Genomic DNA, 26799 nt, shown 5'->3' on the forward strand with positions numbered 1-26799 from the left:
AAAATATGAAAATCCAACGGATCCTTTGGTTCCATGTTCTTTTCCCAGCAGCAGTTTATGCCTAACAGCTGTGTTCAGAGAACTGTCTGCACACTGTTTGCAGCTAGCCCTGCCAAGAGAACCACGCGTAAGTACCCCCACAACGCGAAACCCATGTGGCCACACCTCCTGCCAGCAGCCTAGGTTTAGCTCATTTCCACATCCTGAAGTAAGCTGGAGCTGGCCCTGGACACAGCTGTCAGCATTGCACAAGCCTCACTGCCAAGAGGCAGGCAGCTAGCTCCAGGTCTCATGGCCAAGTGAAAAACTGGGTATTTCCTATATTCTAGAGACTTAAAGGGTTTCAGACTAGCCCAGATATTTGCAAAAGTAACTGGCTTTTTGCTGTTTTCTACTTTGAAACTCTTCTATATGTCCATTGTGGGGAAATAGAAACATTTTCTTATTACCAAGGAAATTTCACATGTACTGTACGTCTTGATACTAAGCTTACACTCTGATTCCTGGGCATGGATTTATTATTCTTGTGTAAACTTCAGCACTGATGTTACCCTGGGCTTTGTTAATAGATTGATGATGGCAGCATCACTGTCTCAAGAGCTTTCTTGTCATGTGTCCAAGCCAAACCCACAAACCAGATGAGAAGGAAATGTCTCTGATGGCTCAGCTCCAACACAGTGGGAAACCGTAGTGAATTAGGCAAAACATCACTGCCTCATTCACAGCTCTTCTAAAAGTTTGTGATAGAAATACTTTGAGAACATTGCATCTCCTCCCCTTTTCAAATCTCTTCAAGACTGATAAAATTCTAGATATTCTAGATATCTTCAATAATAACATGCATACTATTTTGCAAACAAATTCTACGAATTGGTGTTCACTTGGAGACTAGCCATGCACTGCTAAATTTAGCTATTAAATTAAAACATTAATAATTAACAGAATTACTTTGCAACTTTTTGTTTTCTCGGTGCATCTAGTTCATGTATACAGTGTTTATGCTGAACTCACTGACTAATAATAATAATAACAATATATAAATATGTACATAAAATATGCATGCAACCAAATGGAGCAACACAATGAGACCCAGTCTGCAAAAATAAAAATATAACTAACATTTACCAAGTGTGTGTAGTTCAGAACACACACTAAGCTAAATACCAATTGTTTTAAACATATAAAATAAGCAATATTTTTATTCTCCTTTTTTGCTATAGGAAATTAAGTTTATAAAGGGTAAATGGGGATTAGGGAGATGACACAGTGGTACAGAAATTAAGCTAGTGTGAAGACCGAGGTCAAATTTCCAAAACCCACATAAAGCTTAGCACAGTAAGATGTGTCAATACTGCTATGATTCTGCTGTGGGAAGCAGAGTAAAAAGAATCCCTGAGAAGCCTATGGGCCAGCCAACCTGCAATACACACATACACACACACACACACACACACACACACAAAGAAAACAAAAAAAAAGGGAATGACTATGACTCTCGAAGACATAGTCTAGAAAAGGAGTGTTAAAAGTTCTAAGTTCCCCAGGCTTCAATATATTACCTTATACATCAGCCTTACAATTCACCAGATCAAAGTAAAAGAAACACATTTCCTGAGAAATGTATTTGCAGGAATTGTATTAGGTTGTGTGTGGTAAAAAGGTTTCTTCTGCACAAGATTAAAGGGATTCCCAGAAGAGGGAGGATCCAGATGAGCCTGAAGTAGTGAGGGATACTGCTAAATCAGCAGGGTTATGAGAGGACCCTAGACAGGGAAAGAAGACATTGATGTGTTAATAACTGTTCTCAGTGCTGTGATTATATACCTGACAGGAAGAAATGTACAGGAGGAATGATTTATTCCAACTCTTGATTGGAGGGTTCAGTCCTCAATGGTAGAGAATGCACAGTGCAGGAACCAACTTGTAGCTGTGGCAGAAGGAATGTTAAGCCCCACCTGGACCACAGCTGCAATGGCCTTTGCTTAGCCACTTGGCTGAACCTGAGGAACCACTTCCCAGGAGAACCAATACCCAAGAGCATCTCTTTGTTCAGGCACTCTCATATTAAATATAAGTTTTTAAAACAAATTTCTATTGCTGTATCTTGATGCTATTGCTGTTATATTCTGGTGCTATCAATGGGTGGGGCCCTACCTCTAGGCCACTTTTCTATTGCAAATGCTTTGGTTTATCTTTGGTGGACCTGATAACTTTAGAGCTATAGTCACTTGGTCAGAATCCACTTTGTACACACTGCCTGCAGCTTTAGCACAAATGAAACCTTTTCCTCACCAAACTACAAAGTTTTCACAACTTTCTGCTCACTCTTAATGTACATATGATTAGGAAGAGAGACTATTCAACCCATAGCCTTGATATTATAGTGTGCAGGATCTTCTCATAACTCTGGCAATTTAGTGGAATCCCTCATCACCCCCAGGTTCTTCCTTTTTTTCTCCAAACAACTCAGTCCATTATTTTGGAATTCACCCTAATTCAATTATTCAAAACACAGACATTGTTTGCCAGCATTTTACCCAAATGGCTAGTAAACCAATTCTGGACAACCATGTTCTCCTTTTAAAACTTCATTATCAGTTTGTATTATTCACATTTTTGTTAGTATGGTAATCGTTCAAATTCCCTCTAGAATTTCTTGTTTTTCTCTGCTTTTAGGACTCTAGGTCTCTTCTCCACAAAACCCAACTCTTTCATATTCCTCTCAGAAATCATCTCCAAATGCTTAAGAACCATGTCAGGTGGTCATAGTAATGACCCCACTTCTCAGTATCAATTTTCTCTGTTAGTAAATATTCTGAAAACTATGACAAAACACTTGACAAACTTAGAAGAAAAAAATATTTATTTTGGGTTGCACTTTGAGGGTGCAATCCCTCATCGTTGGCAGAGCAGGGTAGTAATAGTCTCTTACAGTTGTAAGAAGAGGAACAGAAGGCTTAAGACAAGAAGCAGGACAAGTATGTGAACCTCAAACCTGCTTCCTAGTAACTCTTGTGCTCCAGCTAGTTCCCATCTCCTAGAGGTTCCACAACATCCAAAAAAATCTCCATCACCCAGGACCAAGTGATTAAACTCATTAGCCTATTTGGGACATGTTATATCTCAGCCATTCGATATAGAAATCAATTTTGATGCATCCTTTAAGATTATTTAAGACCACTCTTTGTTGTTGTTTTTTTTTTTAGTCAAAAAAATTTGATCAGCTGTGCCACAGAATCTAGAATGTTTGAATTTACAAAAGTTTACATTAATATTATGTCCCAATGTTCTGTGCACCAGCAGTCTTAATAACATTAGTATTTCTGTACCAGAACATTATGAACATTGACACTTTGCTCTATTAATGGACTATAAATAACTTAGTACCTGTCAGGTTTTATTCTGAGACAATTATAGATAGGTTTATGTTTTGCTACCTATTGAGCTATAAAAAAAATTTCTGGTTTTCAGAATTCTGAAAATTTCAAAATTTCACATAAGAAATGTGAGCCTTTACTATCAGTAATCTAGGTCATAGGTTGGAAAAATGGGGTGGGCAAGCCAAGCAGAGTCCGCAGTCATAAAGTTTTGGAGTACATAGTAACATTGATCTAATAGATACTATGTCTGTGTACATACTGTATTAACAGTACTGAGTGTTTAGATACCATTTCAAAGCCTAAAATATTTGCTATCTACTCTCAACCACAAAAGTTGGGTTGGAAACCGTATCAGGAAACTGATCTTAAGAGGTCTGACTGCTGCCTGTGTTGACCATAACTTCACAGACAAGATGGAGAATGAACATGTGTAAAACTGAATACAACTCATTATTTGAAGCAAAATTAGACAGTATGCCGTGGGCTAGATGAGTATGTGAATGTAAAATATTGGGAAATAATCACATAAAGTAAAGTGATATAGAATTGTAATCTGACAACAATCTTATATTTTACATTAAGTAACTAAATATATTGACTTTAAGTAAAGTAAGAAGGCATTCTATAGTCCCTTAAGCAACCACTAGGAATTTTAAAATGAAGAGGAAGAGATATGAAGCTAATAAAAATACTTAGAAAAAAATCACCTGAAATGTGACAGAAGACTAGAAATGGAAGTATAAGAACACATGGGGCAAGAAAAGAAAAAGAGAAATTACAGAAAATGCTGTGCACTAAATAATTCTTAATACATAACTACTATGTATTAAGGTGCTACAAAAAAAAAGAAGTTCTATATAAATATTTATTTTCCTGGATAGAAATCTGAGTCTTAGTAAAGCAAAGAGATAGTCCTGTGGTCACATAGTCAATCATCTATTTTTTTAATATTACAATAGAAATACTTTAATGTGCATAGTATAAGTTCCACTATTGGTAATATCATATTAAATTTTTGGTCAAACTAACTATCTGATCTCCCTTTAAATTGTGATTTACCCTACCTAAAAGGCACAGATCATTGAATTTTTATGTTTTTAGGACAAGAAAGATGTCTGAGCAAGGACTGCTCTTCCACAAGAACCGAGTTTGATTCTCAGCACACACATGATGACTCACAACCATCTGTAACTATAGCCCCAAGGAACCCAACACACTCTTCTGAACTCTGAGGCCATAGGCAGACATGTAGCTCACAGACAGACAAGCAGGACCAAACATCCATAAATTGTATATATAAATATACTACTGTATCTTGTGGATCGGAGCTTAAAACAAAGTACCTAGTGGGCCAGCCCACTATAAAATTGACATACATTCAATAATCGCATATTTTTAAAAAAGAACTTCATATTAGAATTGTGTGTAGCATGAATCTTAAGGTGTCTTATTAATAAAATCAAACCTGAGGCCAGTTATTGGGATCAATGCTGGAACATCAGAGATACACAACAAGCCACAGCTTCCTCACCTTGCCAATTTTTCAGCTGATCCTATTTCCTCAGATTGGATGCCCCTGAGTCCTCATCCAGAGTGAATTTCAGCTGAACTGCTGCTGGAAAGCCTGAAAGCTTAACCAGCCAAATGCTTCTAGTTTCTGGTCCCTGCACCTTATATACCTTTCTGCTTTCTACCATCACTCCCTGGGATTAAAGCCTCGCTTTCTGGGATTAAAGGTGTGAGTCACCATGCTTAGCTGTATCCTTGAACACATGGATTTCTGCCTCTGGAATGCTATGATTAAAGGTGTGTGCTACCACTGCCTATCCTAAATATCTAGTGGCTTTTCTGTTCTCTGACCCCAGGTAAGCTAATTAGGGTACACAATATTTTGGGGAACACAATACCACCACATTTGTGGCCTAAAAACACATTAAGAAACTTGCCTCTCCACAGTTTTGATCTCCAGTGATTGGTCAGTTTCCAGCAACATTTTAAAATTCCCTTCCAAGGATGCTTGCTGTAACTTGCAGAACTCTGGCCACTAGGAAATATCCTATTTCTACAACAGACCTACTCTAGTTTCTATTTAGGGCTTAAGTGGAATTTGCTGGAATACTTTTTTAGCTTTTACTTTTTTTGCTTTTGTTTGTGAACATTATATAATATTGTTTTAAGGTTTTTCCTAAGAGTAGTTCATGTAGACAGTTGGAAAGAGATGGCTGTAGAGGCACCAAGAAAAGGAGAAAAAGCCGGGCAGTGGTGGCACACGCCTTTAATCCCAGCATTCAGGAGGCAGAGGCAGGCAGATCTCTGTGAGTTCGAGGCCAGCCTAGACTACAGAGTGAGTTCCAGGAAAGGCTCAAAGCTACACAGAGAAACCCTGTCTCAAAAAACCAAAAAATAAAAAATTTAAAAAATAAAATAAAAATAAATAAATAAATAAGTAAATAAATTAAAAGGGCAGTAAAAAGACAGATCATTCACAGTAGCACACTATGATAAGGAAGAAGTTTTGCACAGAATGAGACAGAATTCAAGAGACTAGAATAAGAGAAAGGTGGGATAGAGGAGGGAGTGGGGAAAGAGGAGGAAAAAGAGAGACCAGGCAGGCAGTAATAAATTCGCTCTAGTAAGGACCTGTAATTAGTATAACACTCTAATATTTGTTTCTAATATTGTTTTTATAACCGAGATCTTCATCAAATCTATCAATTAAAGACATTCTGAATTATTTACTGCTTGCTTCTTTGGAAAATGAAATAAAAATCTCCCTGATTACATAATGGGTAAACACTATAGGAAGCCACTAAATTTTTAATTCTCACCTAAAAGTTCAATAAGAATACTTTAGAGACCCTCATTCTGTTTTTCACTTTTGAGGAAGAATGAAACCTACATCTCCCTTGTGAGTGTTGTTTAAGAGTCTGTTTCTATTTGGAAAAAGAAAAGAGGAGAATCTTTGCATGGAAAATTATTCCTATCTGCCTCCACTTTTGTTGGGCACACAGCTACTGAAAGTTGCTATGGTGATAGCACATGTTCACAGATAAGCAATTCCTGACATGATCTTTGTTGTTGCTGTTGTTATTTTGTATATAAAAAACAAGCAAACAAAAAGGCTCATTCTATAGGGAAGACTCATAGTCTCTGGGTTAATTCTAATAATTGGATGAATTAAACCAAAATTAAGAACTAACATTTCTTAAAGTCACTTCCTGTCAGTGTAGCATGTGCCATTCTATAGAGTTTTTCAATTTTTCAAACCCTGATTCCCCTTACAATTTAGGCTCTCTTTTACAGAAAACTAAGGTCATTGGACATAGATCATGACTAATCTAATGAGAAGAGGAACAGTAGGTGTAAAGAATAAAAGCTTGCTTAGGGTCCTGGCTCTGACATCTGAGTTCTATGCAAACTGGTCATAACAATTAATCTCAGTAAGCTTCAGTTCCATTATCTATAAAATTAATAGCTTAGTCTAGACAGTTCTAGGATTGAGAATTTGAAGAAATGGTATTGTGGCTCATTTTTGTGAGCAATTGAGTCCTTATATCTTTTCAAGTGATCAGTAGACAAAAAAGAAGTCTCCAGATACTGACATTTCTTTCTGACAAGACAGTTCAAAGGTTATTTGATGAAAAAAAAAAAGGTCATGTTTTAAGACTGAGAATCCTGTGTGTTTAAAGTGGCCAGTGACATAATAAATGAATTCTTTTTACTTCACTGTCACCTGTTTTAATTCTGGAGTCACTGCATATTTAGTAACCACAGGCCAACTCTGATAGCATGGAAGAAGAATCCCTAGAATCTTTATTTAGAAAGTTACTCAACATAAATGGATAGTAAATAAAAAGCAATGCAAGAGAATCCCAAAGTTACTGACCAAACAACAATGTATGAGAATAGATTAACTCTGAAAATGAAAATATTACCATAAATTTTAATCAGCAGCAAACAAAGACTGGAATCATTTATAGCACTATTTTAGTAGGTTGATGTCAAGTTCATTCTTTGTATTTCTACATAGGACATCAAATTGACTATGTCAATTTGGTAGGCATAACTAATTCTAAAATTTGTTTCATCTGTATCCATTTTCAAATAGCTAAACATGCTGAGCACGAGAAGTTAGAAGGAACATTCACAAACCTACTTGCCAGTACTGAATGTTCTGGAAAGCAGGAAGTATAGTGTATGATGTGAGGGCATCCCGTACCAAGGACCACCTGTAGAAATATGCAAGACTGTTGAGTGGTTCATTGAAAATCTGTTTGGAAAACTGTTTCATAAATACTCCCCTGGAAACATGAGAAAAGGCTTGACAATTGCTCTACTCATCTTATATTTGTGTCCCTAGACTCAGAATGAGAACATTGGCTAAGAAAAACTGAGAACTCGTGGCACCCATCTACTTTGCAGTAGTTTTAGACGATGGTGCTTTCCAAACTATTTTCAGTATTTTTTAATACCCTCTAAATTATTCTTACATGATCAGACCTGTATCTTTTTTAATAAATTTAGTCTGTTTAATCGACAAGCTTCCCACAGCTTTAGTTAACACTAAAATAGAAAGGAAAAGTAGTGGAACAAAGACACCTTTCAAAGTCCAAGCTCTTCCAGCCTTCTAAAACAAGAGCTCTTTAGTTCTGTACACCAACTCAAAGAATAAGAAAAAATATGAATGAGAACCATGATGTTTCATTAAAAAACAAAACAAAACTTTTATGTGACTGAAGGAACATCCCTAAATTACTCTTATATTTCCTAACACCCAAAAAATGAGTTCAAAGAATAAGTAAACTTTGCAGTGAGTAAGGAAACTCTTTATCATGGCCACTTAAACATAGTTAAAACCCTCCCTGTTTTATTTTTCCCCTGAATACCAGCAGAAGTCCATGTTTAAAATTTCTGAAGTTCTTTCAAAACTGTCTTTAATCCTTCCTGAGATCCAGTCTGTACCACATATTGTTAAACGATCTTATTAATAATAAAGAAAAAACCTGGTGCCAGATATTGGGGTGAAAGCTGAAAGATCAGAGGAACAGAAAAAGCCACAGCCAACCTCACCTCACCAACTACTCAGCTGATCCTGTTTCCACGAATCCTCAGATGGAAAGTCTCTCTGAGCCCTCACCCTTGAGGGTCTCAGTTAAACTGCTGCTTTGTTCCTTTCTCCTCCCGCCTTATATACCATTCTCCACCCAACTATGTCACTTTCTGGGATTAAAGGTGCATGTGCTTTCCAAGCAAAGGCATAAGATCTCAAATGCTGGGATTAAAGGTCTGTGCCACCACTGCCTGACTCTGTTCCAGTGTGGCCTTGAACTTACAAAGATCCAGATGGATCTGTGCCTCCCATACGATAGGATTAAGGGTGTGTGCCACCATCATCTGGTCTCTATCTAATCTGGTGGCTGGCTCTGTCCTCTCATTGCCAGATAAGTTTATTAGGGTACACAACATATCACCACACCAGTCACTTTCTCACACAGAACTGTTTTCTATTTCAGATGTAAGCATGACTCTAAAAATAGGTCTTCAAAGTGAAAATGAAATAGTTAGAGTTTTGTCATTCTAAATATACCATTACAGAAAATGCCAGTGTGATTTACACAACAGTAAATGTATTTATTGGAGGAATGAAATTATTGCCTTTGCATATATGAGTATTTATGATCTTAGCTGAATAATAATTATATTCTTGTTTCTAAGGTATGAAATAATGAATTTCAAGGAAATGGGAAAAGATTATTTTGACTACATCAATGTTGGAAGTTGGGACAATGGGGAATTAAAAATGGATGATGATGAAGTATGGTCCAAGAAAAATCACATCATCAGATCTGTGTGCAGTGAACCCTGTGAGAAAGGCCAGATAAAGGTAATATAGAACCCACACTTCTTTGTTTCAGATTGAACAGTATGAACTCTTATTGGATATTTCTTTTTTTTTAATTTGGCACTTGTTTTATATTTTACATTGTAAGCTTCTAATGGCAGAAAATTAGTTTATTTTTTACTTTATTCTGATCAATTCTTTAGGAAGTCTAACATTCAACCCTCAATAGTCTGGGTAGCTAATCTGAGCTCATTGATTAAACTGAGGAGTCATAGTTGTCCTGCTTATTCTTTCTGCATATGACTGTTTCTAAAGATAAAGATAATAATTCCTCAGAATGAGGAGTTTAGATCAGGAGAACACATTTAACAAATAGCTATCAAAAATCTGTACGTAATAGTTCATTAATGTCAGTGGGAGAAAATAAATGTGATATCCTCATCAGAAGAGTTAATATGAATGAGGAAAAATATATGAAAAGTAATCAATGTTATGATAATGTGATGGCTTCATTAAAAGAAAAAATCAGAGAAGAGAGGGGCTCTTCTGAGAGAAATTTCAAGCATCAGACCATGAAAATGGGTATGATTTCACAGAAAGATTATAGATGTATGGGAACCAGCAATAGATAAGATACAGAAGTAACAGATTGGACACTAGAGTGCCATTGAGTAACTGGGGGGTACATACATGGTTGCTATGAGTAGTTGCTATGAAAGAAAATACCAAAATAACAAATAAAGGCCAATTTTTATGGACAGTTTTCAATATTATACTAAATAACCAACCCATGTTTTATGACAAAGAAACAATAGTATAGTATTAACTAAAATGTTGACACATGTTGGCCCACAGTAGATGACATTAGTAAGTAGCATTATGGATGATGAAACAAGAAGGAAGAGTTAAAATACAGGATGCTGACTGTGGTGACAGGGAAAGAACATTAAGAGTCAGGACAGAAGTAGAAGTGACATTGAAGAATAACTTTGCAGAGGTCCAATCACTCAGTACCGGCTGCTGATTAAATATTGGGTCCGGGAAGAAAAACAAAATATGAGAAAATCAACTGAAATTCCAACTCCTAATAAAGAATATCATTGTCACAAATGAAAGAAAAATGAATACCTGAGAACTGGCTCATCAAATAAGGCTAAGCAGAACTTCTGACTAATTTCTGGGACACACACTATGGAAGTAAGAACTGACTCATAGAATTATAGAATTTCTGGTGTGTTTCATGCACATACAAATACACACACACACACACACACACACTCACACAGACACACACACACACACACACACACACACACACACACACACACACACACACACCTACCAGAAAAGTGGTTTGAGAGGAAAGTACATGGGTTAGTTTCAAGATTTGTTGATTTTTGATATGACAAGTCAATGACAATTGGTCTAGAAAAGAAAAAAGACAAAAGATGCACACACATAAGGTGAAAGATCCAGATTTAAGAATAAACTAATTAGAGCTTAAATTGGTACTCTGAGTATATCCAAAATGGCCAGCCTGAAAGTTCAAAATAAAAATAATAATCATGGACACCAAAAAATAAGTCTTCAAAAATATCTGCTTTGAAAGTACAAAGGAAGAAGAGGTTGGGGAGAGTGAATTCTGAGAGGGAGGGAGACAGCAGAGACATGCTGTCAGCTAACATGATGGTCTGCAGAAGACAAGCCAAGGAAGAAGAAGAAAGAGGAACAGACATGAAGACTGAGAATCTACCTTTCCTCTGGATCTCTGGGACAGAAGGCAGGCAAATGGACAAAACACAGTGAAACAGAGTGTGAGGGGGAAGCAGATAAGAAACAATTTGCTACTCTGAGGATTCTAGTTTAAAGTCCAGGAATTAAAAAGTCAACGAAGATGAAATAAAAATGTAATTAAGAAAATGGGGGGTGTTAGTTATTGAAGCATAAAATCCTGGGAGAAGAAAAATCATATTGGAAGAATTCAGTTGCTTATCAAATAAGCATGCCATCTCAGGCATACAGAATATTTAAGATTCCTTGAATTTTTTCAATCAATCCTACATTTATTCAAACTTTCAGTGCTTTTGAGATGTTAGATGTAAACAGAAATATTTTAATATTGATATAAGGTTTTCAGTGGGAGGAAGTAAGAGGATTTCAGAAGCTAACGCTAGACAAAAAAAAATATTAGACCAATAAAATAAGAATAATTATAACACCTGGAAAATAGTTTAAGAGCTTGTGGAATTTCTAAAAATATTTGTATCTTTGTTATGACATATGATAAAAGTTGAAACTAAAATGATGAAAAAGCTAAATCTGTCCTACTGCCTGTATTTATAAAAAAAGTTTTATTGAAATACAACCACACTCACATTTTTGTTTTTGACATATTGTCTGTGGATACTCTTATGCTTTACCCGCACAGTTAGGTAGATTAGATATGACAACTATATGCTCCAAACTTTAGATGTATACTATTTGACAGAAAATTTCCCTAACTCTTGGTATATGGTAACAGAAACATTCTTCATCTTGGCAAGTGACCCTGTATCTAAAATTTTCATGTAAATGCCTTTGTGGATTCATCTAGACTATCAACTATACCTAACTTTTAGTGCTACCTATAGAAACAAATACAGTTTCATAATTGTGGCATGCACCTTGCTTTTTGACAATTCATGACACTGCAGTTTGAACACATACCTTCAAAATCCTTGAAATTATGAGTAGAGAGATAACTTGTCATGCTTCTTCATCATGTTGTATAGGATATAACTTTTATAATAGTAAAGCTTGATTTCCTGTTACCATCGTCTTAACATTGGTTATATATCTATATTTGCTTAGTTACTCATTTTTAAATTGTTTTCTATGTAGATCTCATTTCCACTCTATGCAGTACACATTCAGCATCATTTTAAAATATGTTTTAAAGTCATAATTAAGTATCTTCATCCATATAACCTTTCCTGGCACTGTCCAGAGATTTATGAACTTGATTTTCCATAGAAACTTGGCATCTTTTTCAGTGACAGTGAAAACACCTTTACTTCCAGTATGTTTATAGTTGGAACTGCTAGGAAGAAGCATCGCCACTATGTCTTGTAATAAGTAATGATGTGAATCAAAACAGAACATGCAAAAAGTTAAACCAAATTGGTTTTGTATGATCAAATCGTAGTGATTCAAGAAGACTGTTATACTTGGAAAAGTGAATACATTTAGATTGGCAAGATATTGACATTCATAACAAATGGAAAATGAGCCACAGACTGTCATCAGCATATTTCATGGGTGAAAAACTCAGTATCTTAAATTTGCAAACCCTTGTAAAGGTCTAAAAAGAGTATTTCAGTATTTTACATATGTATGTTTATATTACATAATCTAACAATTGTCTAAGAGTTGTTCAGATTACCATGAAAATGAAATTCTACTAATCAAAATAGGTCAGATTTTAGAGCCTTACATTTGATCAGTCACTGATCATTTATCCTAAAAAAAAAAAAAAACTCTATAAAATTATAAAATGAAATATGTTTGAACAGAGGTATCTGGTTTAGATTCTGTGCAACAACATTAATCAGAATTTTAAATACTCCCCTTAGGTGATCCGGAAGGGAGAAGTCAGCTGTTGTTGGACCTGCACACCTTGTAAAGAGAATGAGTACGTGTTTGACGAGTACACCTGCAAGGCGTGCCAGCTGGGGTCCTGGCCCACTGATGACCTGACAGGTACTCTGAAACCAACTGAAAAATGATGCAGCCATGAAGATGAAAGGGTCATACTTCCACCTGTCTTTCACTGAGCATAGTCTAGGGTTCAAAGAATTCCCTTGGAGACAGAAGCCTTCCTAGAGTCTGACTTAACCATGGAAAGCTTTAGATTTCAGAGGAACTTCTACCTGATTTCTATCCTCACTCCCAAACAGAGCTCTTGGCTGTCTATTGGGCATACTCAACCCATTCTCAGAACATCTTACATATTCCTATGTAGACCATGAGCTTCCTGTTAAGAGACTGAAATACATCACAAGTCCAAGAACAAAAAGAGAATGTTTTAGCAAAAATTGTATCTTTTTCTTTGTGATTTTTTTCTTCTTGAAATCTGAAGCTTCCCAGTAAGCAATGTTGTTTTTAAGCAGTGTTGGCAAAGGGCAAGACAAGCCTGCCCTTGTTAACGTGTTTGAATTTCATTTAATTTAGGGTCTTTATTTCAAAAGCTACTCCTATATGTCATAGTGTCCATTCCACACTCTACATTCATTTCCAATATTTCCAATGAAAACCGAAGTCCAGATTCCCACAACCCTCCTTGCAACCCATCATCAATTTGCTCAATGCACATAATTGATTAAAAATTAAATAACGACACAGAAATTAATATTATCCTTCCGTTATAAAGAAGTTTACAGTTTAATGCTAAAGGTAAAATATAGAAGCACGATTAATAGAGTGAATGCAAACGAAGATAACCATATCAAGCAAATTGAATCAAATACAAAGACAAATGTTACATATTCATTTTCATTTGTGGGTCCTAGTCTTTACAGAAACATAAAATTATATATAATATATATATATACATATATATACATATACATATACATATACATATACATATACATATACATATGACATGAAAGTAGAAGCAATACTGTGTAGGGGAACACACAGGACCAATGAGAAGGGGGAGAAGGCAGAAATAGGATAATAAGGATAGAGATGGAATATGTTCAAAGTACATTATATACTTGCTTGAAAATAGTCTTTCATATCTTAGTATAAAAAAATGAGGCCTAAAAGGGCACTCCTGGATGAGCACCCACTTGGGATATGTCTAGTGGCTCCAGTATTAAGATGGATTTTAGCACAGAATTCCTAGAAGATAGATATAAGATCATCAGTGGTAAGTCCCTCCCTCAAGAAAAAAATGATTACCCATGGCCATTGTACCAGCTTACATCAAAGCTCTGATTATAAGAATCCTGTGATCTGGAGCCCTTTGAGGCTTGCTCACATTAAGACTCTTTATTAGTGAGTGATATTTATACAGAGGATTTCTCTTTCTTAAAAAGATTTAATAAAACATTCAAGTGCCTAGTAGTAGCATTGAGTCCTGTTTTTACCATTAGACAAGCTTTCTGATGTTCTTAGGCATTACAGAGCTGACTCAGTGCTGAGCACTAAGTCAAAATGAATTTTTTTAGTAGATAAATTATAATATGTGTGTACATGCACACAAAATTTAAATGCCTACAAGAAAAAGTTATTGTAAGTAGATTTCTATGAGTTTGATGTGGCACAGTATTTGGTGATGCTCTCTTTATATTGATTCATCATTTTTCTAATTTCAATTTTTAAAACTTGTATGCTCAGAATGTTGCATAATTAAGTACCCTGTCAATGAATACAGTGGTCCATTGGTATCTGTGTGGATTGGTTTCAGGTCTCCAGATGAATGCCAGAATCCTCTAAGTAAATCTACTTAAATACTTCATATAAAATAAAATGGAACAATATCTACCATATCACTTTCTCATAGACCCCTACAAGTATTAAATCATCTGTGTTTGGTTTATAAGACTAAATGCAGTGTAAGCAGTTATATAAAAATTTGTCATAACATATTATTTATGGAGTAATGACAAGAATGTGAAGACCATACTTGTTTAATACAGATTTTTTTTTATTTTTCCTATTTGCCTGCAGTTGTTTGAACCCATGAGTGCAATATCCATGAATACATCCAGAATAATGCTTCTAAATGTAACTTTTTGTTTTTTAATCTTTTAAGATGATGCTATTGTACTTAAAGTGAATATGGCCTACTCATTTTCCCAATAGATACATATTATATTATTGCCATTTTCATTATAATAATGGGTGATATAGAAAATGAATGGAAAACATAGTTCTCACATGTGGTCTCAATAGTATAGTCTTTTATGTACCTTGTCATGTTGTGGGGAGAGAAATTTTAAACACAAACACACACACACACAAATTGTGCAAAATGAGCAAAAGAATAGCAGATAAAATGAAAATTTTGGAGAAATAATAGAGAACATGTAACTTAAAGTTGTGGTCATAAAATATTTTTCTAGAAAAATGGCATGTGGTGAAAAAAATTGCTAGCAAATGACAAGAAAAATGGCATTCCTGACCAAGAAGACAACACATATGGAAAGGCAAAAGATGTGAGAATATTGTCAGACTTCAGAAAGGTATCAGGGCAAGAATTGATGCCCCTAAAAGAATGTGCTCACGAGTTGAGTGTTGAATTGTCATTGAAGTGAGAAACCATTGCAAGAATTCCAATGGGTGCAAGCGTAGGATAAATGACATGATCTTATATAGCACTCTCATTGCTGTGAGCTTGAATGATTTGGGGTAGAGGAAAGGTAGAAATCAAGTAAACAGATTGGGAAGAGATGGAAGGTAAAAGTCAAACAGACAGATTGGATGGTGATTGCTACAGCTGACAAGATATCTTGTTGTCTTTAACCAAACAATGCATTGGAATATCTGAGATATTATTTCGCATAAAATCAACAACACACACAGATAACATGATACAGAGGGTGTTAAAGAAGACTGTCAAATTTCCTACCTTAAACACTAAAGGAATGAATGCATTCGTTCATAAATATCTAGACTTAAGTGTTAAATTAGAGCAATTTGAAATGCCTTTTCAAATTGTTAAATAGAAAGTAATTAATTTAAATGTTGTAGCTTTAATGTGTGCCAGAAAATGTGCCATGGGTTGGCAATAGAAGATAAAATTAAGTTTCCAGGAAACCTAAAATTTGGCTAAAGAAAACTTTGTTTAAAAAAACATAATAGGCACATACAGTTTTTACACTCTTTTGTCTCAAAAATGTCCCTGTGTAAAGACAAGTTCTCCAGTGTTAATTCTTCTTCCTTCTTGCTCAGGTAACTTCTTGAATAAGTAATACACACATTTTCAGACTTTCTTGTATTTGATTCAGTAAAGCAACTCTTCTCCCACTCTTACCCTGCTATTAGGATGATCCTGACAAAAGACCCCCAATCTACCATAATGTGGAACCTCATGGTTATTTATCATTCCTTATTTTGCAAATGTTCCTGTTCAATGAAATGGGCTTGATGCCAAACACTTTGGAAGATGTTACCACTCAGGTTTCTCTGCCCTACAAAAATGTCATTTCTGATTTTGCTTTATTTTCTTTTGTCTGTTTGGGGGCAGGAAATGAGGCCTGTCATTGCCTGTTCTGTATAATCTACGCATTCAAAATGATGTTTCCCCACTTTAGTTGTTAGCTCACTGTGTTTTTCCTGTTTCAAAGTCTCCCCAAATGATGTGATCTACTTTGACCTTTTAAATGGCTGCCAACACCATTGGACAGCAATTGCTGTCCTGCTCTGCCTCATTCTCTTTCTGACATTCAGTTGTGGGAATATGAATTCCAAATGTACTTTCTTCTTCAGTCTGCAGACAGGAAAACCAGGCATTGGCCAATTCAAATCTACACATGGTCTTATAAGCCATGAGGTGTTGTGTGTGTGTGTGTGTGTGTGTGTGTGTGTGTGTGTGTGTGTGTGTGTTAATAAAGTGGGCACTCAGTACATGCTTGTCTACTTGCTGTAAAATGATGGAGCATGTTATAAATCAAGAATGTTATACATTTAGGAACAGCCCAGGAACAGGCTCTTTGACTAAGAGTTTACATTTTATCCTGTACACAGTATGGGATTCTCAGAGGTTTTCACAAAGAAAAATTAAACTATTTGTTCCTGGATACCAGCATAGATGTGAGTGTGTGTATATGTGTGTCCTTATGAAAGACAGAAAATAGTTATACTTTAACTCACAGTCATCAGGTACCAATACCAGCAGTGAGAAGCATGAGAAAGCCCCCTGGTCCACAAATACTGGCATTCTAAATGTTGACAGCTATAACAAATGGTTAGATTAATATCAAAGATGACCAGAACAATGTGAAAATCCAGACCAATAGAAGCTAACAGTTGTGTCTGAAATCACTCTTCAATAAAGTCCATGTACGTAGGAATTAAAGTAAGAACAGTAGCTTCCTATGTGAAAATTAAAGAGAAAAGTATTTACGATGCTGCAGTGCAGGGACCAAGAAGAAACAGTATGGAGAAGAGAGCCAGCACAGCTAAGCAAATACCAAGGCTTTTAGTGTTCTATAAATCATGATAAGTAAGATTAGAGCCGTTTGTTTATTCAGTCATCTAGTAATCCACTCAGTAAAAGCATATCTAGTGCCATCTCTGACCTAGATAAAGTAAAGGAAAATATCTTTCCCTTCTATCACCCATGTATTTTGGGTGAAACCTCTGTGGCAAAAGATAGAATAGCAAGAGAAAAACATTATAGTTATTCAACATGACCTTTAGTTTTTGAGTCTTAAATTTACTTGTTTCGTAACAGAGCTCTCTATGCTACCCAGATTCATCTCCGAGTCTTGTCTCACCTAATCCCCTTACTTAGGTTTCATGAAGAGCTCAATGTCAGTACAGATCAGCCTATGCTACCATCACCATCTAATATTAACTTTGGAGTGACATAAAAACTTCCACAAAGCAATTTAGACCTGAGCGAGTAGTTAAAGCTGAGTAGTTACATGCCTGGGTTTGATAAAAAGAAAAGAAGAGACTTGTGGTAAACTGTAGTAGGGAAGTCATGGGCTAAGCTTAGCAAGGCTTGCTTGCTCCGTTTCCTCTCTGTATCCTTTCTCTTGGCAGAAGAAGATGCTCTTGTCCTGCAGCTATGACAGTGGGAGAGGTCCTTCCACTGAAATCTCTTACATCACCTGCTTCCGCAGAGATGGTGAGGAAAGTACAAGAAGTCCTTTACAAGCTATTTCTCAAATTCAGTGTGCCAAGGTGCCATATTGGGAGATGGTATATCATGAACCCTGTCACGGACAATATTCTAAGTGCTAAAACATTTCTGTAAACTAACCAGACAAAACACTCTGCCTTTCTATCATAGAAAATAGTTTTCACCAAGGCCATTATCTCTCAGAATATCCAAAAATCAAATAAAAGGAAATGCAATCCTGGAGGACCACGATATAAAAATTATTTACACAATGATAATGGAGAATGGATATTAATTTTAAGCACAAAATGGAAGGATGATATGGTGATATCATCTAGAAAGAGTCACATAGGAATTACAGAAGAGGTTCAATTATGTTTGTAAAGTGCCTCCATGGGACTGAGTATCATTTGATGTTAACATGACAAGACATTAGTATTTTTTTTAAATCTGAGTTCTTTTTATTCATACTCTACACATTTCATTTTTAATTTAAAAACATTTCTTAACATTTTCTTACATAATATTGAAAATAAATTTAAAAATAAATGATTGAACTATAAATGCTAAGAAAATTACAGTAACAAATTTTACTGCAATCAATGTGAATCTATTGGTGTATGGGCTAAAATAGCATAGTAGGTATAAAAATCAATGAAGGAATTTGATTGAGAATTAACATTGTTAAAATTGGGTAATTTGTTCTCTAATTACAAAAAAAGTCAGTGCAATAATGGTCTACTTTGAGATGGGAAGGAAAAATGGAAAAAAAAATGACAATTTGTGTGCAGCAGTCAGAAGTTTCTAAATGCTTCTATTGGCCAGAAACATTGTCATGTTTCACCATTTCTTGCCACTGTAAAACTTTTCTATTTGTGTTTGAGTGTGTGTGTGTGTGTGTGTGTGTGTGTGTGTGTGTGTGTGTGTGTGTATTCTGCTAAGGAATTTATAGTAAGGTGCAAGTAGCAAAATTTTCAGATTTTTAATTTCACTTCCAAAGCTGCAAAATTATTCCCTGTTGAACCTGTCAGGGACTGGCACTCTCCAATAAACCCATTGAACATCAAAAGTAAAATCAACTTGGCTTTCAAGCTGGAAGCAGTGGGAAGCCTGTGACAGGAAGTTAGAATGGTTTCCTGCTTCTCACTCACAAAAGAAACAGAACTTCAAGTGCAGAACTGTGAAAATGCAAGGAGACATATTAACAAGGACATTCTCTAACAAATCATGAGTGACTTAATTGCTTTAGAGTTTGGAAACTGAATTTTCACCTAAGGAGGGAAAGTTTGCAGTTAAACAATAAAGAGTTCAGAAGGGAAGTGGAGGAAGTGCTCCTGGGGGGCTGTGAGCAGTGACAGGTCTCTGAACCTCAAAGCCTGAGCTATCCTTTGCAAGCATTTATTTAATTGTTTCTCATTTTGTCCTACTTTACCAGACTTTTCAAGCCTTTTAGTATGTATACTCACTTAATAAAAGCATGTGAGATTGTCTGGCATTGCTAACAACTAAAATCATTAAGTATTTTCTGTTTTAATCCTATGACATAGATTTATATTTTAAAAACTGAGATCACTAAGATTCAGGAAAACTGTATATATTGTTTAGGACACAACCCTCAAGAAAAATCAAGCCCAGGGGGCTATGCAACCTCTCTTCTGTGGCAGAATCATTTTTTAGTCCCATATTTCCAGGAAATTGTAGAGAAAAGAATTCAGATGAAAATCTGTCAGAGTATTAATTATCTCCAGGATGTTTGGGTATTTTTTACTCTAAGTGTGATTAAAGCAGGCTATTTGGTTTTTGCAATTAAATTTAGACACAGAAATGGGGAAACCTTGCCATTTGTAAGTATTATGTGTTTCTGATACTTTTTGTGTGAATTTAGATGGGAAATGTTTATTTTTATCTTTCTAGCTATAATAGCATTTGCATTAATAACTGAACAGATTTTTAGAACAGTGCTGTCTAGCTGTTGACTTCTAGTTTCTGTAGCAATCTAACAAGGACCACAAGCTACACAGCTGGTTGCTCTGTCATTCATTCATTTTACAAACAATTTAATGTTTTTCACACAGTGCTAAGTTCTGTTAACTTAAATGAGAGGTGACTAGCCTTCCATGTTTGAAGACTCACAAGTCCATAGTTGAAGCCCGACTTAAATAATCACATTGAGATTATAGATGTGATGTATACAGTAATTGGACCACATAGCCAGTGCAACACTGGTACAAAAGATAAAATTACCCATATATTGAATTTGCCAAACTCAGCACTTGACACAAAATGGTGATGGATGCAAAATCCCCACTCTTGAATATTTCAGAATCTGGCTGGATATACATTCAAAGAGTCTGGCTAGACATCCATGCAAATAAGGAGGCATTTCAATATATTAGGTTTTCCTACTCTAATATAGAAATTGATTTAACTATAGTCAAATAAAAGAATAGAGAGGAGAAAATAAAGTTGAAAAAAGAGCTGTAGCAGAAGAGGGTAGGACTGGAGGAACCATTGATCACAAAGGACTATCAATAAGAGATACTTGATCAGGTCTTGAAAGTTTGAAGGATCTTCTGAGAGGATAGGGAATGAGTTCTTGACAGAATGAGAAGTTAAACTGGGAAAATAGGAGAGTCCCTTCTCTGTAAAAAGGATTCACAGAGAGATCCTTTAGTATGCAGGGAAGGAAAGGTAAAGTGACTGCTTTCTGACCCAGGAAGAAAACAGCAGCAAATAACCTGCAGGTGTAATTTTTAAGATGAGGAAAAGGAAGAGGTCTGTGTTAGAATGGGCTAGGATGTGGTGGTAAAGGAGTTAGGGGACCAGGGAGAAGGGACGGGGAAGAGGGAAAGGAGACAGGGGTATTTATCCCAGAGAGACAAAAGACTGCCTCTGGATAGAGAGGGCACAGACACAGGCAAATGGTGATTTATAAAGGTAAGGGGGGAAACTCTGTGTTATGATGAGGTATTTAATTTTAATTGGGCATGTTAATTAAGTGATCCAAAGGGGGTTTTGATTGGCTGGACTTTGGTAGTCAGCCTCAGGAGGAGGAAGTGGCCAAATAAGGGAATAGACCTTGGGAGCTTTAGGAATGTAATCTAACAGTTTTTTAGCAAGTCAGAAGAAATAGGAGAGAAGGGCAAGGTCTGCCAGAGCTACATGCTCCAGTGGGCTAGTGTCCCTTCAAAAACAATTTCAGGCACAGAGACTATAAAGAATATTTATGTCACATTAAAAGACTGTGTATACTCCTGAACATATATCTTAAACAAAACATAGTCTTTTAGAATCAAGTGTATCACAGATTTGCAGTCACGTTTCTATAAAGGCCTTCAAGATGGAAGCCATCTTTTCCTAAACAAAACAAGCATCATAATGATGAATATCTGCAAAAGGAAGTGCCAATTTCCACAACAGAATTCCCTAGGTCCCCAAGCATTACATAGGACTCCCTTTAAAAGTTTGACGCATACACATCCACCAAAACAATCTAAGGAAATTAAGTTTATGTCGAATAAAGAATAAAAAAATTCATCTGCAGGTGGTTTCAACTATGTTCAAGATATGCCTCCAATAATTCATTTTCATTAAGTTCCAAGAGCCCAGAGTTTAAAACAAAAGGCTTTTGGAGTCAGTGACAGTCATGTTCAAATCCACTCCACAAATGACTCAGCGTGTGACATCAAGCAAATTAATGTCCCTCATCTTTAAATATCAGTTTGCTTTTCCACTAAGTGAAAGAAATAATAACTAGATCAGAAGAGGTATAAAATATACTACAAATATTTTAAAACGTGTTTTGATATTAACATTTCATATTAACTGCCATTATTATTCTACTAAAGTTTTGAAAACAATAACTGAAGACATGCCCTGGTTCTTTTCCAACAATTAGCTTGATGAAACTGTTCCCCTTAATGTTGATATGAACAATGTTTTTGTTTTTGTTTTTAATGAGATAACACAATTCTCTTGTGGAAAAGTTGTCAAATGCCTTCTGACTCTTCCAATGTCTCAACTTTTATCAATTTATAAACAGTTTCCAAACAGAAAATAATAACTAATAAACTAAGATATATGTACACCTGTAAACATCACTTACTCCAGGAGTGGGGAAAGTGGTGGATGCCCCATTCTTAGTGGGCCTTTCTGGAACTGACCCCAAAGGAAAACATAAATAAATTTGCATCTTGTCAGAAACACAGCAAAAAGAAATGAGCTAAAGAGGCCCACAGAAATCCACAAAGATACCCCCACAAAAGACTGCTGGCAATGGTCGAGAGACAGCTGGGACTGACCTACTCTGGTGATGGGATGGCCAAACATCCTAATAGTTGTGCCAGAAACCCCATCCAAGGACTGAGGAATCTGGATGCAGACATCCACGGTTAGGCCCCGGGTGGAGAGCTGGGAGTCTAATTAGTGAGAAAGAGGAGGGTTTATATGAGCGAGAATTGTTGAAACCAAGGTTGGATAAAGCACAGGGACAAATAACCAAATGAACTATGAACCAAAGGCTGAGGGAGCCCCAACTGGATCAGGCCCTCTGAATAGGTAAGACATTTGATTGGCTTGATCTGTTTGGGAGGCATCTAGGCAGTGGTACCAGGTCCTGGGCTTGTTGCATGAGTTAGCTGTTTGAAACCTGGGACTTATGCAGGGACGCTGGGCTCAATCTGGGAGGAGGGGACTGGACCTGCCTGGACTGAGTCTATCAGGTCGATCCCAGTCCTCGGGGGAGACCTTGATCTGGAGGAGGTAGGAATAGGGGGTGGGCTGGGGGGAAGGGGAGGGGGGCAGGAAGGTAGAGAACAAGGGAATCAGTGGCTGTTATATAGAACTGAATAGTATTGTAAAATAAAATAAAAAAAATAAAATAAAGAAAAAAAAAGAAATGAGCACAGTGTTGTTCACGGCGATCAATCTGTGGTCTTTAACCAAACAATGACACTGTGGTCAAACCACTTTGGTGTGGTCAAACTAGAGAAAACAATGTGGTTTCATTGATCTTAATTTCATAGCTTACACAAAGTAAATTATCACAATTCCTCCAAAGATCATAAAACATTGTGAGTGCTTAAACCTACATTAGTCAACCCACTTGGGGAAGGCTTTATCAATTATCAGCATATTATGAGAGTGATGTGGAAGATGTAAATGATTTCTATCTTCACACCTCTTAAGGACTGCAGTAGACGGAGTGAAAAATGCATGGAATATTATGCTTCCTTTTGCTTAAAACTGAAGATAATATACCATTTTCTTGAAGCTACTTATATGTAAAGAGCCCAGGAAGATATAACATCCTGTCTTTCCCCTGGAAGAGCATAGGACAGTATAATAAAACACAGGCAATTTAGCAGCCATTGAGTCATTTTCGTTTTACATGCGTGCCTCTCCTTTCTCCCTTTTCCTCATTACATAATTATTCTGCAATTGTTGAAGTCACATATTGTATTGTTTTGCTCAGTTCTCACAGCAGTCCTTGAACTATCAAGGTAGGCAGGTATTATCATCTTCCCTCAGAAAGCCCTCAGTGGTTTCGCATCTAAGTTCTTAGTAGTGATTCCCTGAAACAATCTAATTCTCTGGTGGCTGTGTCTGCACTGTAAAGTTAACCCTTTGCCTGGCTTCACGTTCTAGCTGTTTGGTTGACATCTCTACTACTCTTTCCCCGGAATTCCTTTCAAACACTCTGCATTTCTTATCCTATCTGTCTCTTTAACTGAAAATAGATTAAAAAACAAGGCCTCATAACACTGTTGTAACAAACAGCCTGACACCCCTAAAGCACTGAGCACAGTGCCGAGCACTGTGATCACAAAGCTGGGTATTTGGAGAGTCCTCTAAAGAAACAAATGACTTCCTTCCTAACTCCATAGGGCAGACCCACTATCTTAAATGGAGTTCATGCTCAATAATGCATATTGAATTCAGAACCAAGTGGAAGGCTCTAGTTGCATTGTGTGAATAATTTTCTGTCATTTAGTGGTTAGTAGAAAGCATTAATCTTTTCCCATGTGCATCTTTCTTATGTGTGTGTCGGGGAGTTGATCCTATATTTTCTTTCTGTAATAAAAACCAAACATTTTAATTAGTTAAATAATATAGTAGCTCACTTGGAAGCACTTATAAGTCTGTATTACTTAAAAATTAGGAAGCGGTAGTCTTGGGAAGAAAAGCAGGAGGAAACATTTGGGTAAGAACCTGCATATGATTTTGCAAACAGCCTTAAGAAAAGTAATAGCAGCCGAGGCTCAAGAAAATCCCAGCATGTCTCAAACGGGAAGAAAATCTAGGGTATGTGGGTAGAGAACGAAGACAGCATGGCTTAGAAAGAGTCTGCTAAAGGTCTGCAGCACAAAGTCAGAAAGCCTTTGAACACTAGGAAGGAAAACCAACTACTGGAAGAAATTGCTTCTCACAAATCTGACTAAAAATACTGGGAAAGAATTTTGATCACCATCCTTCCAGTTAGGAAAGGCAAATAAAAATTAATAGCAAAGCCCTTCTTACAGCTAATATGATATGTGTAAAATTCAGGGACTGGTTTAAAGTGAAGACTTTGATGTTTGGTCTTAGTGAAATACTAAAGTAGCTCTAAGCATTGAATGGATTCAGTCCTGTGAAGTTGCTTCACTTGTCTTTTCTGGGTCATTGTATTTACCCATGAATATTTCTATAATGGTTTCCTCAGATTCAAATGTTCATTATAGCTAAGGGAACGCTTTATTGTATCCATTTTATGTGTAGAGTTGTAAACAAGTAGAGTAAAATGCCCCTACAACCTGGAAGTACTTGCTTTGAAGCTGAAAATGAAATACTTATCTTCTTATTCCTCACTTGATCCCTTCTCTGGTGGTATAGTAAATCATTCATCTATCCTATCCAACTGTCAGTTTCATGCAAGGCACTGTCCTTGGCAATACCCATAATGCAATCACGAAGAAATAGTTTCTGTCCTTATATTGCTCAGCCTACCCTATGACACAGTCCGGCAAACATTGACACAGACCAGAGAGACCTATGATCTCATGGGAGGAACTTGTCACTCAGGCTTAGGGAATCAGAAAAGTCATTCTGTGAGAGGATCTACAAAATAGAAGAATAATGAGGAGCTAGCTGTGATGAGAATTAAGGGGAAAATAGACAGGGAGAGGAGTGTTTCAGCTGTACTTATTATTTCGGTACATGTGCTGTGTTTTTCCACTCTTATTCTTCTACAGCAGTGTGACTAGAAGTCATATTTTTCAAAGCTGCTCCCTGCAAATGTGATCCGTGATAAGCCTTCCCATCTGTATTCTGCAGTGCCATCACATTCTTACTTATGTTTTAATTATGATATAAATCTTACTGCAACATTTTACATCTCCCTATAAAAATGTAACCAATAAAAATCAACAACAAAAAAATCATTGAATTTTCAACTCTTCGAGGGAGTATTATTAAAGGAATCTAAAACAAAAGGTGTGTAATGAACTATGATGGGTGTCAAAGTCCTCAGTGATGAAGGGGTGGCTATGAATAATGAGCATCAAATTCCTCAATGACGAGTGGGTGGCTATGAAGCCCCTTTGTAGTAGCATGGGGAATGTGTCACATTTAGTCTTTGTTCTCTTGTGTTGTGGGTGTTATATGCTAGAAAATTTTAGGAGCACAAGAATAACAATTTACTACCTCACATCTCTGACCTGACACCCTCAGAATACACATACCATAGTGAAACCCTGCTGAAGAACTTGAAACAAACAGACCCCTTAGAAGGGGCATGAGTTTATGCCAGAGTAACAACCATCAAGCAAGTATGGCACCACCAGCCATGTTCCTCCTAGTGTGGACATTCCCAATTGATTATGATCTTTTTTTATTGAGTAGCCTCACGACCTCCTTCTGAGGGTTGGATGAAAAAGCTACCTTCCCCCAATGGATTTAAAACAAGTAAATAAGTAAAGAAAATTAATTATTAGCATCAAGGTTTTTATCTCAGTTATAGCAGTATATCTTATTCAGCTTCATATGACTTCCCTGTGAAGAAGAGGTACTGATACTTACTTGTCTTATTTATTATGAAAATCACATACAACTTCTGGACTAGGACCTGATATGACCTGTCGTTCAAATACATTGTCAGGTCCCTCCTCCTTTCAGTCTGACATGGTGAGAATAAACCTACTTCTGATTGGAGTAGTTACTAATAAAATCATCCCTGATGTTTCAGGTAGAGATTAAAATTGTATTTTGGGCATGCTTTTTTAAGTTATATTCGTGTATACATGCATTATTTTTTGTGGCAGGCACATATGCCATATCCCTCACATGGAGGTTAGAGGACAACTTGTGGGAATTGACTCTCCTATAGTGTGAGGCCTGAAGATTGATCTCAGTTACTCAGACTTTGTCCTAAGCTCTCCTAGCCTCTAAGTCTTCTTGCCAGTCTCATGGCATATTTTGTTTCCTACAAAAATAATGATTAAATCAGTGACCTAGTGTGCCATTCCTGAAGAGAACTTGTGGTCTTGGAGTTTGTTTAATATTTGAAGTGTTGCAGTTAACAGACTTCATGTGGAGAATGGATCCAAATTATATAAGTAGATGGTATTTGTTATTGATTAACTTTTGGACTAAGGATGTGGCTCAGTGGATAGGAACCCTTGCCGTGTAAGCATGAGAACCTGAGTTCAAATATCCAGCACTTACGTAAGAAACCAGGAGTGACTTCACATGCATGTAACCCCAGC

General features: G+C 36.4%; 1 protein-coding gene across 4 annotated transcripts in view; it reads left to right on the forward strand.

The window, feature by feature from the left end:
- Positions 1–26799, forward strand: part of Grm5 (glutamate metabotropic receptor 5) — a 480702-nt gene that overhangs the window by 392342 nt on the left and 61561 nt on the right. For all 4 annotated transcript variants that reach the window (XM_016004111.3, XM_016004113.3, XM_076546727.1 and 1 more), the window contains exons 7-8: positions 9096–9264; positions 12834–12960. In XM_016004111.3, coding sequence (XP_015859597.3) covers positions 9096–9264; positions 12834–12960 — 296 coding nt within the window. The remainder of the gene's footprint in view (positions 1–9095; positions 9265–12833; positions 12961–26799) is intronic.

This window comes from Peromyscus maniculatus, chromosome 1 (genome assembly GCF_049852395.1).
Source record: "Peromyscus maniculatus bairdii isolate BWxNUB_F1_BW_parent chromosome 1, HU_Pman_BW_mat_3.1, whole genome shotgun sequence".
Lineage (NCBI taxonomy): Eukaryota > Metazoa > Chordata > Mammalia > Rodentia > Cricetidae > Peromyscus > Peromyscus maniculatus.